Genomic DNA, 14,868 nt, shown 5'->3' on the forward strand with positions numbered 1-14,868 from the left:
CATTTCTCTCTGGTTACTGTTACACAAAGGGCTCGAGGACAACAGCTGAAACAGCCAATGAACGAGCGCGTTGTTTGTTTRCGACGTTTCCACAAGAATGTGAAGGTGGGGCGTTTTGCGATATTCAGGAAATTGACATTTTTGCTCTTTTCTCAGAGTAGAGATGTACGAGTGTATTTCGTTTTTTTTTTCTTAGCGTGCTTACACTTCTAAGGTAGGTTTGAAAATGAATTAACTTGCACGAATGCTTTCCCAAAGGGGCAGTACGGGTCGTTTGTCAACGTTCTCCTCTTCGGGGGGAGGGGGCTTTTGTACAGACCATAACATAGGGGTCCTTGAGGTGGATAGCGAATTTGAGACTGCAACATTGTAGCCAACTGCTGATGCACATCAACACTGAATTGAGTTGGCTGCACGCTACGTTGTTGGAATAGGCGATATAACAACGTTGCCAGCAGTTGAGTTGTTGATACACCCATGTCACTGCATACATTGGCTTTCACAAAACATTAGCCAACATATAAAAGGCTGGCTATAACAGTAAATGCAATATCAAAATACACGTATAATCAGCTGCATCTATAAGCTACATCTGTCTTTACCTCTCACCTTGCCATACAGGCTGTGTAATAACATATGTACAACATAACTTTCTGCTGACATAGGCTGTTTCTTGAAATGATGTCTGTTTTTCAGAACTCTTTGAATGGTTCCCCATTTAACATAATGATGACGAGAAAACCCAACCAACCTCAACCCCCAAACAGAAGAGGAAAGGTCAGTGCTTGTGCCAGTGGGCAAATTGACTCACTGGACATCAATACCATGACTGATTCAGAGACGGTTCCTCCATCACAAAAGAGGCACCTGACCATGATGCAGCATGGCGACAACCTCCTCAAGTTTCTAAACGAGGACCGAACGAAGCAGAGGTTCTGCGACGTCTCTGTCAGTGTGGGCGGGAAGCGCTACAGAGCCCACAAAGCCATGTTGGCGCACGGTAGCAGCTACTTCCACGCCGAGCTGACCAAAAACCCAACCGCCGATCACGTGATTCTTGACCACGTGGAGGATTCCGTGTTCCAACACTTACTGCACCTCCTTTACACGGCCGAGTGCGTCATTCCCGAGAGCGAGGTCCCTGCCCTGACTGAAGCGGCCGGCTTCCTGGACATGATGGATGTAGTGAAGCTCCTGGCAGGAGAGGGGGATGGCCGGCCAGCGCTTGCCCGAGTGGAGGTTAAGTCCGTGGGGGAACCAAGCTCAGAGAAGACCTCTAAAGCTTCTGACCTTCCATCAGACTGTGTCGGGGTCCAAAGCCMAGTCCAGGCTGGTGCCCACCATTGTTCATTCTGCAGCCGCACGTTTTGCTACAAGAAGTCTCTGGAGAACCATTTAAACAGGAACCACAGTAGCAGCACCGAGGGAGACGCCAGAGAAAAGGTGGTCAATCAAGAGGTTACTACCATGGTAACCACAACCCGGAGGTCTGCCCGCAGGAGGAGAGTTCCCGCTAAATTGGAGAGAGGTGAYGCGGACAGCGCCGGCGCAACAGAGGGGAAACTACATCAAGACCCCGCTAGTAGAGACCCAAACACCACAGAGGAAGATGACGAGGAAGATGAAGAAGAACAAGAAGATGGGAGAAAACCAAAGCACATATCCGACACAGGAGATGCACTCACCCCAACCGAGGGTGAGGAGGCGGAAGAGGAGAGGGAGGAGGAGGAGATGGTGGAAGAACGTCAAAGTGCGTTAGTACGGGGAGCAAGAGAGAGCGGTGAGAGTTCAGAGGTGGAGACAACAGAACACCAGACAGTCAATGAGGTGGAGGTATATAGTCAGGCTGCCAATGGTTCTAACTATGGAACAGTGTACCCAGAGGGACTGGCTCCTGTCATCATCCAGAGCGTAAGCAAGAAGACGCTCAAGTGCCCCAAGTGTGACAAGACCTTTGACCGCACAGGTAGGTACTCTCCTTAAAGATTTTATTTAAATGTATTGCACTGATTACATTGTATTTATGTAGGCAGTTGTTTCTGAGCTGATATTATACAACAACAGATTAATAACATACATGACAACAACAACATAATAATTGTCACGACTTCCGCCGAAGTCGGCTCCTCTCCTTGTTCTGGCRGCGATCGACGTCACCTGCTTTCTAGCCATCGCCGCTCCATTTTTCATATTTCCATTTGTTTTGTCTTGTTCCATACACACCTGGTTTTCATTCCCTAATCACACTGAATGTATTTAGTCCTCTGTTCCCCTCCATGTCTTTGTGTGAAATTGTATTTATGTTATGTGGGTATTGTTACGCGCCATACTTTTGTCTATTGTTCCGTGGTTGGACACATTTATGTACTTTTGTGCTTTCGTTGGACCGGAAATAAGAAGTGCGCCTGTTCACTACACTCTGCTCTCCTGCACCTGACTTCGCCTCCAGTACACACCCTTAACAATAATAATAATAATATAGTATGAAACAATAACCAACATTCAACATAATAATAAGATATTAAACAATAATAATATATTAAATAATTAATACATAACCAACATTTAAACAACCACAAGTGCTGTTTTTTGTCCTCTTCTCTTAGCAACGAAGTAAGTAGTAGGTTTMATTTGTTTGACTGCCAATCAAGTGACTCAGTGGAGTTTTCAAGAGCAGACATGGAAGCCCTGAAGGACTGCGGTCAAAGATTTTTAATAACTAAACCAAGACAGCCTGTCGTTTCCAATGGGAACAAATTAGCATTTTTTTTAACTAGGCAAGTAAGTTAAGAACAAATTCTAATTTACAATGACACTTGGTTAACTGCCTTTTTCAGAGGCAGAACGACAGCTTGGGAATTCGATCCAGCAACCTTTCGGTTACTGGCCCAATGCTCTAACCACTAGGCGACCCGCTGCCCCCATAGTGGGCAGAACAAGCAAGGAGGTGGGCAGAGGAAAGCACGACCTAGCGAGATCCTATTGGCGTGTTCTAGCATCATCTGCATATTTCCGTTAGGGAACGCCTACTCTGTGAAGTGTGCTTGTGCAATAACTCAATTCACACTTGCAGTCCTAAACGTCATTATTTTTTAAAACTTTTACGAAGAGTAAAGTTTACAGTCYTTAGTCTGGCAGGTAGCGTAGTGGTTAGAGCGTTGGGCCGGTAACCGATAGTGTTGCTAGATCAAATCCCCGAGCTGACATGGTAAAAATCTGTTGTTCTGCCCCTGAACAAGGCAGTTAACCCACTATTTCTAGGCTGTAATCTTAACTGACTTACCTAGTTAAATAAAAAAAAWTGTCCACTGTCTATAACCAATTCTAGTTTTGGGAACAGAAAACTGTATTGAGATCAAACGTTTCATCAATGAGAAAATTTGCAGAATGTTGTCCGAACTCCATCTTGTTCCATCTTCTCCCACTGCCCGCCATTGGGCTTCCTCTCACTACCATATTTGGTAATGAGTGGAAATGCCAAGCGGATGCTTCACATTTAAACATCCAGTAAAATATCTGTGTCATTGTTCTATCTGTGCTGCAGTTGTGCACCACTTATCTGTCTTTTGAGCCATAACATGTACCGAATACTTTATAATAGCTCATAATATTCTGATGTTTTTCTCTGTATTTCCCATAGGGAAGTATGAGAGTCACACCAGGGTACACACGGGAGAGAAGCCCTTCCAGTGTGACGTGTGTCTGCAGTGTTACTCCACCAAGTCCAACCTCACTGTACACAAGAAGAAGCACGCCAGCGACGCCCCCTTCCAGAAGAAGGACCACAAGTGCTCCTTCTGCAACAAGCTCCACGCCAGCAAAAAGACCCTCGCCAAACACGTCAGAAGGCGAGCCTTCGTTCCTGTCCCATCATCATTCTCTGTTCACCAGGGTTGGGGTCAGTTCCATTTCAATTCAGCCAATTCAGGAAGTAAACAGAAATTCCAATTCCACATTTTTCTAATAGAGAAGCTTTGAGGAACATTTGAATTGGAATAGGAATTACAGTTTACTTCCCGAATTGACTGAATTGAAATGGACTTGACCCCCAACCCTGATATTCACATTACACTCTTATACATATTATACATTTTGATTATTATAAATCCCTAACAATTGAGCTTTTAGGAAAATAATCACTCTAAATTCAAATGACTAAAATCATGTTCGTATGAATATAAAAATGAGGTTATTTATTTAGTGGTTGAATTGAAACCTTATTAACAGCCCTTCCAAACTACGGGCTGGTTTCCCAGACCCAGATTAAGCCTAGTCCTGGATTAACAATCAATCAATGGAGATTCTCCATTGGAAGTGTGTTTTAGTCAATTACTAGGCTTAATCTGGGTCAAGGAAACCAGTGCTAGACGAGTTTAATGTTTGTTTGTAGTCTTTCAGGGTAAAGGGGTTTCTGGTTAGTAGTAATCTGAGTTGATCATTATATGCCCTGATCTAGATGTTATTAGCAGTTCTATAATGGGGATTATTTCATTGCTCTTCAGGGATCAACAGAGTTTATTGAATTAAATGGATTACACTGTAGTCCACCAGTTGTGTCCTTTTCTCACTTAGTTTTATGTAGTGTACTTAAAGTTAAAATAATTTGCTTTACCAYCTTGTGGACACGTGTCACAGCGTTGTTCAGTGTCAAAGGGATCCAGACAGGTCAATGTTGTACTGTGTGTTTATATGGAGGCCCTCTGCTCTCCAAGGAGTGAAAAGGAATGAATAATGAAGTCACTAACTACGTGTTAGTGTGCRCTAACTACGTGTTACCACTGTGCTTTCAGGTTCCACCCGGACCACATTCAGGAGTTCCTGGCCATGAGGAGGAAGAAGAACGATGGATGGAAGTGTGATGTAAGCTTTGACTTGTTTTATTTTATGAAACACAATCCCAAAAAATAAACTGTTTCCTATAACGGACACAGTAGAGAAAATGAGGTAAGGAGTAAAATGCTAGCCCCAAGATTCAGACTACAATCATATTTTGAAGGGATCACTCACCTTGAGCCCTTATAATATGAATGTCTCTCGTTGATCAATATCAACACTTTGAGCCTAAGAAGTTTGGTTTTAACATTTAGCAGACGCTTTTATCCAAATACACTTGCATACATTTTTTGTACTGGACCCCCCCCGTGGGAATCGAACCCACAACCCTGTCGTTGCAAGCGCCATGCTCTTATCAACTGAGCCACATGGTAGTGTCACCAACATTAGCTCATCAGGTTCAAGTGACGTCATTGCATAGCCATATGAAATGAGATGTCTTTTAGAAGTTGAGTCAAAATCAAATCAAGTCAAATGTTTTGGTCACATACACGTGTTTGGCAGATGTTATTGCGGGTGTGGCGAAATGCTTGTGCTTCTAGCTCCGACAATGCAGTAATATTTAAGTAATATATCTTATCAGTTTCACAACATATACCCCAAAAACACGTAAATCTAAGTAAGGAATGGATTAAGAATATATACACACATATGTCAGAGCGGCATTGGACTAAGATACAGTGGCATAGTAAGAATTACAGTATAGACATATAGTCAGAGTGGCATTGGACTAAGATACAGTGGCATAGTATAGAATACAGTATAGACATATGTCAAGAGTGGCATTGGACTAAGATACAGTGGCATAGTAAGAATACAGTATAACATTTGAGATGGGTGATGCAATATTTACGCACAAGGACCACTCTATAATATATACCTACAGATGCAATGCAGGAAATTGAAAACCTGTAGTGTATTTGAGGTTTAAAAGGGCTTCTGGTGTTTGTAATTTCCACATAGAAATGTCAGACTTATTTTTCCCTTAGTATAGCAAAATGTATCAACCCCTACAAAAATGTGTGTCCATGAATTATAATCCACATAATAATTCACATTTCCTGTTGCTGCAGGATTACTTTCATTCTGTAGCAAACTGGCTCAAATTAAGACCCTACATCTGTACACATCACATAATACATAGTCCACAGAATGATACACATAGTCCACAGAATGACACATTTTCACATTCACTGCAAGTACAGTCAGTGTATTCTGCAAGTACAGTCAGTGTATTCTGCAAGTACAGTCAGTGTATTCTGCAAGTACAGTCAGTGTATTCTGCAAGTACAGTCAGTGTATTCTGCAAGTACAGTCAGTGTATTCTGGAATCATCTTCTCTCTCTGCTCTTCCTGGTTCAGATCTGCCACAAGTCTTTCACACGTAGACCCCATCTGGAGGAGCACATGATTCTACACACGCAAGACCGACCCTTCAAATGTGCCTTCTGCGACGACTACTTCAAGTCCAGGTTTGCCCGCTTGAAGCATCAAGAAAAGTACCATTTAGGTAATGAATGGGAAATGTAATTTAATTGCTTTATCCAACCTATTTAGATAATAGATAAATGTATTGTACCTCTTGACTTTAGGCGTACAGATATAATGCATTATGATGGGTCATAATGCTTTATTAGCCTTGTCATAAGTATGAATGAACTGCTTATAATGTGTTAGTAAAGTGATAAATCGGTTATTATCTGTCATTTTGAGCCAGTTGAAAGGCGTAACATATTGTAAGTTCATGTATAAAGCATTATCATGGTTATAACAAGTAATAATACGTTATAACTATATGCCCTAAGTGTTACTGTTGAATCCCCTTGGATTGATGAGGAATTGAAAAATTGTATGGTTGAGAGGGATGAGGCAAAAGGTNCGTTATAACTATATGCCCTAAGTGTTACTGTTGAATCCCCTTGGATTGATGAGGAATTGAAAAATTGTATGGTTGAGAGGGATGAGGCAAAAGGTATGGCATTACGTACTGCAAATTGAGAAATCATGTGACTAAACTGAATAAAAAGAAGAAACTATCCTATGAAACAAAAATGAATGATATAAAGAATGATAGTTAAAAGCTTTGGAGCATCTTAAATTACATTTTGGGCGACATTTCTTCTTAACAGCACTATCAACAAGGCAGGTTCCACAGGCCCTAGTTTTGCCACACCTGGACTACTACTGTTCAGTCGTGTGGTAAGGTGCCACAATGAGAACCTTAGGAAAATTTAAATTGGCTCCGAACAGGGCAGCACAGAATAGACTAGTACTACGTAGAGCTATGAATACATGGAACTCTATTCCACATCAAGTAACTGATGCAAGCAGTAAAATCTGATTTTTTTTTTTAAACATAAACATATACCTTATGGAACAGCAGAGGCTGTGAAGAGACACACACACACAGGCACAGACACCTGCACACACACACGATAACATGCACACTATACACACACATACACATGGATTTTGTGTTGTAAATATGTGGTAGTAGAGTACAGGCCTGAGGGCACACACTTAATGTGTTGTGAAATCTGTTGTGAATGTATTGTAATGTTTTTAAAATTGTATAAACTGCCTTGATGTTGCTGCACCCCGAGAAGAGTAGCTGCTGCCTTGGCAGGAACTATTGGGATCCAAAATAAATACAAATACCACGTTCGGGTTTATTGTCCTCAAAAACATTGGGAGTCAAGGAAAAGGTTGTATAATCATTGAAGAGAATGCTATCAAGTTTGTAGAAGCTTAACTTGAATCAATGATCAGATGTTGATGTTGGATTGAAAAGTAAGGCTGTGACACAGGGATATTGAATTGACCTTTGACTCTGTCCACAGGTCCGTTCCCATGTGACATCTGTGGCCGCCAGTTCAACGACACGGGTAACAGGAAGAGACACATTGAATGTACACACGGGGGCAAGAGAAAATGGACCTGCTTAATCTGTGGGAAGTCAGTGAGGGAGAGGTAGGATTGTCACAACTACAATAAACAGGTCGATGTTATTTATTTTTTTTGTGGGAAAATTATAAATAAAAATATTGAAATAAACAGCAGTGTTTAGAATACTGCACATGTAAGTGTGATTACATTGAACTTCTATGTTTTTTTACAMATCAACTACTAATGTTATAACTTTTAACGAAACTTTTAACCAACTTCTTTTTAACAATTATTTTGGGTGGTGGTTGTAATGAATACTCAGGGAGAAAAAGGTCTAGATTCACGCGCAGAGCGCGGCAAATGTTTCTTAAGACTTCGCAGAAGGCAGGAAGCGTGGTCACAGGCACGCAAAGGTCAAACACAGGCASGCAATGGTCAAACACAGGTAGGCAGTCAAAAACAAACAATACCTCACAACTATACAAACAGAAAGAACTGAAGTAAATATGGAGCTGATGAGACCAGGTGAGAAACCAACACAGGTGAAATCRATGAACAAAAATGAACGACAGGGTTCAAGAACACAAAGAAAAAGAACACAAGGTTGACTAAGAAAAGAAAAGCGGAACCTTACAGTGGTATTGTGTCTATCTCTCACTGCTCACATGGTAATAGTCTCAACTTTAGTAACTGGTCTACTATCAATCTAACTCCATTGATTGTAATGTGGTTGTTTTTTTATGTTCGTAGGACAACGTTGAGAGAACATTTGCGGATTCACAGCGGAGAGAAACCTCACCTCTGCAGTATCTGTGGACAGAGTTTCCGCCACGGCAGCTCTTATAGGTCAATATGCTTGGGCAGTTCATGACGTACCTAGTTCTTATTGGCTATCACCTGTGGGTGGATTCCCATGTTCATGAGGTTTCTATTGGGGAGTTTTTGTCTTCTCCAGAGAAAATAATTGTATCATCRTTTTGTCATCATTTAATACAAAATAAATCAAATGTTTGCCTGTTTTAATTGCATATTAACATTTGTTAAAAACTTGAACCCTCAACTTTATTCTGATAGGCTTCATCTTCGAGTCCACCACGACGACAAGCGCTACGAGTGTGACGAATGCGGAAAGACGTTCATACGCCACGACCATCTGACCAAACACCAGAAAATACACTCGGGTACAGTATACACACCTTCCGTGTTATGTTCCGTAGCCGTGCAAAAGAGAGTAAAATGTTCCCCTGGGTTATTTCTTCATATATGGTCCTGGAACTGTTTGTATGTTTTTACGCTGCACATAAATTGTCTTACGGGGATAATAATTGAATTGAATCTCCCTTGGTTGTTATCAGGGGAGAAAGCCCACCAGTGTGAGGAGTGTGGGAAGTGCTTCAGGCGCCATGATCACCTGACCGTCCATTACAAAAGTGTCCACCTGGGAGAGAAGGTGTGGCAGAAGTAAGTGGTCCTGATGGTGGATGGAGATGGAGGGAATGGGCGCGTTCCAGGCTGACTACATCGCAGGTGCATGTCAGATCTCACAACGCGGTTGACTACATTGCAGATGCATGTCAGATCTCACAACGACTGAGTAGGTGTTAACATATCAGCTAACTACATCATATAATATAGCAATCTGATCACGTGGTATATAACCATTGGTTGATGAAACGTAACATCTGCAATGTAGTCATGCTGGAACGTGACCAATATGTTTTAGATTTAGAGTGTCAGTCTGGACTTAGGCGCCAAAGGGATTTTTTATTAGATTTTTTATTAAATGATCAGGGAAATAGGCAGAATAAACAGCATTGGACAAACAAYAATTGCGTAGTCAGCACACGTCAAACACATTCTCACAYGATATTCAATAAAACAAWGTAAATYCACAGTACATGCACAGAAAACAACTTGACTTCCATATCTGGACAGTCAAATACATACAATCACATCGTTTTTGGTATAAATGTGACTACCCTATGAGCACAAGATGTTGAAAAGACGTTGAAAATGTATTTTTTGGTTTCAATTTCTTGTACTCGCTGTCGCTGGTATAATTACAATGACTTTATTGATACTACATTTTATCAACCCAACAACCCAGATGGAACAAATCCAGTGTTTGTCCAATGAAAAATACTTTATTTTTTACTGTTGAAGAGGATCTTCTATGGTGTCTAGTTGACTTATTTGTGAAATGACTAAACATTGGTCAAACGTGTGTGGATTGTATAGGTATAAAACAGCTGTGCATCAGTGTGAGGTCTGCAAGAAGGAGTTCAAAGGGAAGTCCAGTCTGGAGATGCACTTCAGAACACACTCAGGTAAGAGGACAATACAAGCTGTGAATGTCTGTTTGCCTGGCAGCGTAACTATCTTTTCACATCAACCCTTTATTGACATATTGTATTTGGTGGACGTAGATGTCCAATAAATAGATGACAGGTGTGGCAGGCAACATCACCGACCTGCTTTCATTTCCTAGACCAGCAGCCATCACACTATACACACGCTTCAATGAATGTCTGCTTTTTCATCTGTTTTTTAAATGTTAAAAAAAAACTATTTTACAGACAAAGGGCCACAACAAAACCTTTACCCCCTCTATCTCCTCTACCTCCACCCTCCCTCTCCTCTCCCTCACCTCCCCTCTCTCCCCTCTCTACCTCCACCCTCTCCTCTACTCCCTCTCCCTAACTCCACCCTCCCCTCTACCTCCCCTCTACCTCCACCCTCCCTCTACTCCCTTTACCCTCCCTCTTCCTTCTACCTCCACCCTCTCCTCTACCTCCCCTCCTCTTAACACTCCACCCTCCCCTCTACCTCCCCTCTACCTCCACCTCCCTCTACCTCCCCTCTATCTCCTCTAACCTCCACCTCCCCTCTACGCTCCACCCTCCACTCTATCTCCTCTACCTCCAACCCTCTCCATCTACCCTCTCCTCTACCCCATCTCCCCTCTACCTCCCTCTATCTCCCTACCTCCACCTCTAACCCTCCTACCTCCCCTTACCTCCCTCCGCTCTAACTCCACCCTCTCCTCTACCTCCCCTCTCCTCTAACTCCACCCTCCCTCTACCTCCCCTCTACCTCCACCTCCCTCTACCTCCCTCTCCTCTACCTACCCTCTCCTCTACCTCCCTCTCCTCTAACTCTCACCCTCCCTTACCTCCCCTCTACCTCCACCCTCCTCTACCTCTTCCTCTAACCTCCAACCCTCCCCTCTACTCCCCCCTCCCCCCCCTCCTCCCTCTACCTCCTGACCTCTCCTCTACCTCTCTCCTCTAACTCCACCTCCCCTGCTACCTCTCCCTCTACCTCCACCCTCCCCCCTACCTCTCCCCTCCTCTACCTCCACCCTCCCTTTACCTCCCCTTTACCTCCCCTCTCCTCTACCTCCACCCTCTCCTCTACCTCCCCTCTCCTCTAACTCACCATCCCCTCTACCTCCACCCTCCCCTCTACCTCCCCTCTACCTCCACCCTCCCATCTATCTCCTCTACCTCCACCCCCTCCCCTCTTACCTCTCCTCTACCTCCAATCTCCCCTCTACCTCCCACTATCTCCTCTACCTCCACCCTCCCCTTTACCACCCCTCTCCTCTACCTCCACCCTCCCTCTACCTCCCCTTTACCTCCCTCTCCTCTACCTCCACCCTCCCCTCTATCTCCCTCTACCTCCACCTCCCATCTATCTCCTCTACCTCCACCCTCCCCTCTACCTCTCCTCTACCTCTCCTCTACCTCCACCCTCCCCTCTACCTCCCCTCTATTCCTCTACCTCCACCCTCCCCTCTACCTCCCCTTCTTCCTCCACCTCCCATCTATCTCCTCTACCTCCACCTCCCCTCTACTCTCCTCTCACCTCTCCTCTACCTCCAATCTCCCTCTACCTCCCATCTTATCTCCTCTACTCCACCCTCCCCTTTACCACCCCTCTCCTCTACTCCACCCTCCCCTCTACCTCCCCTTTACCTCCCTCCTCCTACCTCCACCCTCTCTACCCCTCTCCTCTAACTCCATCCTCCCCTACTTCCTCTTACCTCCACCTCCTCCCTACTCCCCTCTATCTCCTCTACCTCCACCTCTCCTCACCTCCTCTACCTCCACCCTCCCTCTACCTCCCCTCTATCTCCTCCACCCTCCATCTACTCTACTACCTCCCCTCTACCTCCCCTCTACCTCTCATTCTCTCTACCTCCACCCTCCCACTCTACTTCCCCTCTACCCTCCTCTAACTTCACCCTCTCCTCTACCTCCCCTCTATCTCTTCTAACTCCACCCTCCCTCTACCTCCTCCTCTCTATCTCCTCTACCTCCACCCTCCCCTCTACCTCCCCTCTATCTCCTCTACCTCCACCCTCCCTCTACCTCCCCATCTACCTCCACCCTCACCTCTACCTCCTCTCTATCTCCTCCCGCCCATGGCTACCTCTCCTTTACCTCCCCCATCCTTCTACCTCCCCCATCCCTCTACCTCCCCTCTACCTCTCCTCTACCTCCCCCTCCCCTTTTTATCCTCTATCTGTAATACTATGTTTGCCCAACTAACTTCCATCATGTCTTTTGCAAGGTGAAAAACCTTACCGATGCCCCGTGTGCCAACAGACGTTCCGCATTAAGAAGACCCTCACCAAGCACATGGTGATCCACTCGGACGCCCGCCCCTTTAACTGCCCGCACTGCAGCGCCACCTTTAAGAGGAAAGACAAGCTGAAGTACCATATGGACCATGTACACGGTGCTAAGTCCACTGAGCAGCAGCACCACCAGCAGCAACACCGCCAGCAGCCTCCGGTGGTGCTGACAGAGGACAAGATGGTGACTCTGCCTTATAATACCCACGGCCCCTCCAAAGTCTACCGGGCTGAACCCAAGACCGTTCTCCAGAACGTCCCCTCCGACGTGTGTGTGCCTGTCACGCTGGTGCCCGTCCAGATGCCCAGGGTGGTCTCGGGGGTACAGGGTGACCTGAGGGGACACGTAACCTGCCCGCCCCAAGGTCAGGGGCAGCAGCAGACAGCTGGGGGGTACCAGACTGCCACGGAGCTGGCGTTCCTGGAGAAGTACACGCTTACCCCCCAGCCAGCCAACATTGTTCACCCGGTGCAGCCTGACCAGATGTTGGACCCCAGGGATCAGTCGTACCTGGGCACCTTGCTTGGCCTGGACTCTGCCACCCCCGTCCAGAACATCTCCAACTCGGACCACGTCACCCATTGATAATGCCTCTCTATACTTCCCGTTTGGCAACATTTTATTTAAAGGGTACCTACATAAGGACGTTATAACACATTTATAACCCATAGAGTACACATTTATAACCCATACAGTACACATGTATAACCCATACAGTACACATGTATAACCCATACAGTACACATTTATAACCCATACAGTACACATTTATAACCCATACAGTACACATGTATAACCCATACAGTACACATTTATAACCCATACGAAACTGTATAAGCCCATAGAGGTAACGCTTATTTGAAGGGTGCGGTTGTTAACATAAGCATTCACAAAATGCTCATGCACTGCTTATGCATGGCTTATGTATAGTTTATGAATGGGTTATGAATCTGTTATGAATGGGTTATGTATGGGTTATGAAGTATTTATGTATCTAGCCTTAAAATAAAATGCGATCATTCTGCTCTTTTAACCTCTGCAGCTTATTCAGGGGAGAACACTGATAGAAACAGATGGTGTCGAACAGATCTAGTTGTCAGCCGTGTGGAACAGGGAATCTCATCAGCTCCATTTGTGATATTTATGTCTGCGATCGTCCAAACGTTGCACCACCTTGATTGAGCCCCACGTCTTTCATCATATTGGGTTCAAAGAGCACTTTTTAAAGTTTCTCTTGTCACACAAAAGCCTAAGGTCTCTGTCATTCCATAAATGAGTGTGAGTGAGTGATGTATATTGTGACAGGAGCCAGAACAGGGTGTCTCATTTCCAAAAAGCTGGCTGTTCTTACAGGTGTATCTGGCTATTTATTCACAATTTAAAATTGAATTAAAGTATTATACAACGCATTTACCCCATGCAAATCAAGTTCCATAATATTCCACGTGTTCCTTTCCAGTTACCACAGAATTTTAGAGTAATAACCAATCATAGTGTTGTCAGCCTGTTGCTCCGGGGTGGTGTTCCCCCTGTACAGATCTAGGATCAGATTCCTCTCCCCCCAATAGTAACCATAACCAATTACACCATCAGTAGGAGAAATGCAATGCGTCTAGGGGTGACGTCCCTACACCCGGCGGGTTCCTCAAAACTAGAAAGGTCTGTTTAATCAGTGTATCAYGAGGTCAACCACGTCTGAATCAATCTTAAAGTATTCTGTATATTATGTATATCATGTTGTTTCTTTCACAATGGACAGGAGGGAACAGCCTGGGTAGTATGTATAAAACACCCTGATCTAGGATCAGGCCACCACCCCCTGTCCATGTAATCTTATTCATTATGATCTAAAAGGCAAAACTGATTCTAAATCAGCACTTCTACTCTGAGACGCTTGATACTTATGATAGGTTTCTGTCCTTATGGGGATGTACTGTCCTTATGTACTGTCCTTATGGGGATGTACTGTCCTTATGTACTGTCCTTATGGGGATGTACTGTCCTTATGTACTGTCCTTATGGGGATGTACTATATGTTGCCTTATAGGGGATCACCATGTTCATTAATGTGCATTATAAACCGGGTGGTTCGAGCCCTGAATGCTGATTGGCTGAAAGCCATGGTATATCACGGGTATGACAAAACAWTTATTTTTACTGGTCTAATTGTGTTGGTTACCAGTTTATAATAGCAATAAGGCACCTCAGGGATATGTGGTATATGGCTAATATACCACGGCTAAAGGCTGTATCCAGGCACTCTGCGTTGCATTGTGCATAAGAACAGCCCTTAGCTGTGGTATATTGGCCATATACCACACCCCCTCAAGCCTTATTGCTTAAATAAACTTGACTTCTCTCTGTCTGTCTAATACAACCTCTAAATAAACTCGACTTTCCTCTGTCTATCCAATACAACCTCTAAATAAACTTGACTTTCCTCTGTCTATCCAATACAACCTCTAAATAAACTCGACTTCTCTCTGCCTGTACAATACAACCTCTAAAT

The 14,868-nt window shown here is 44.2% G+C and overlaps 1 protein-coding gene across 1 annotated transcript; it reads left to right on the forward strand.

Moving 5' to 3' along the window:
- The first annotated feature begins 65 nt into the window (after positions 1-65).
- Positions 66-14,859, forward strand: zbtb41 (zinc finger and BTB domain containing 41). The gene is made up of 11 exons (XM_024009154.2): positions 66-214; positions 697-1,966; positions 3,641-3,848; positions 4,791-4,860; positions 6,196-6,343; positions 7,674-7,803; positions 8,470-8,565; positions 8,794-8,900; positions 9,075-9,180; positions 9,958-10,046; positions 12,295-14,859. The coding sequence occupies exons 2-11, from the start codon at positions 727-729 to the stop codon at positions 12,942-12,944; spliced, it is 2,844 nt and encodes a 947-aa protein (XP_023864922.1). The 5' UTR covers positions 66-214; positions 697-726; the 3' UTR covers positions 12,945-14,859.
- Positions 14,860-14,868: the final 9 nt, after the last annotated feature.

The sequence above is a fragment of the Salvelinus sp. IW2-2015 genome, linkage group LG19, assembly GCF_002910315.2.
Source record: "Salvelinus sp. IW2-2015 linkage group LG19, ASM291031v2, whole genome shotgun sequence".
In the NCBI taxonomy this organism is placed as follows: domain Eukaryota; kingdom Metazoa; phylum Chordata; class Actinopteri; order Salmoniformes; family Salmonidae; genus Salvelinus; species Salvelinus sp. IW2-2015.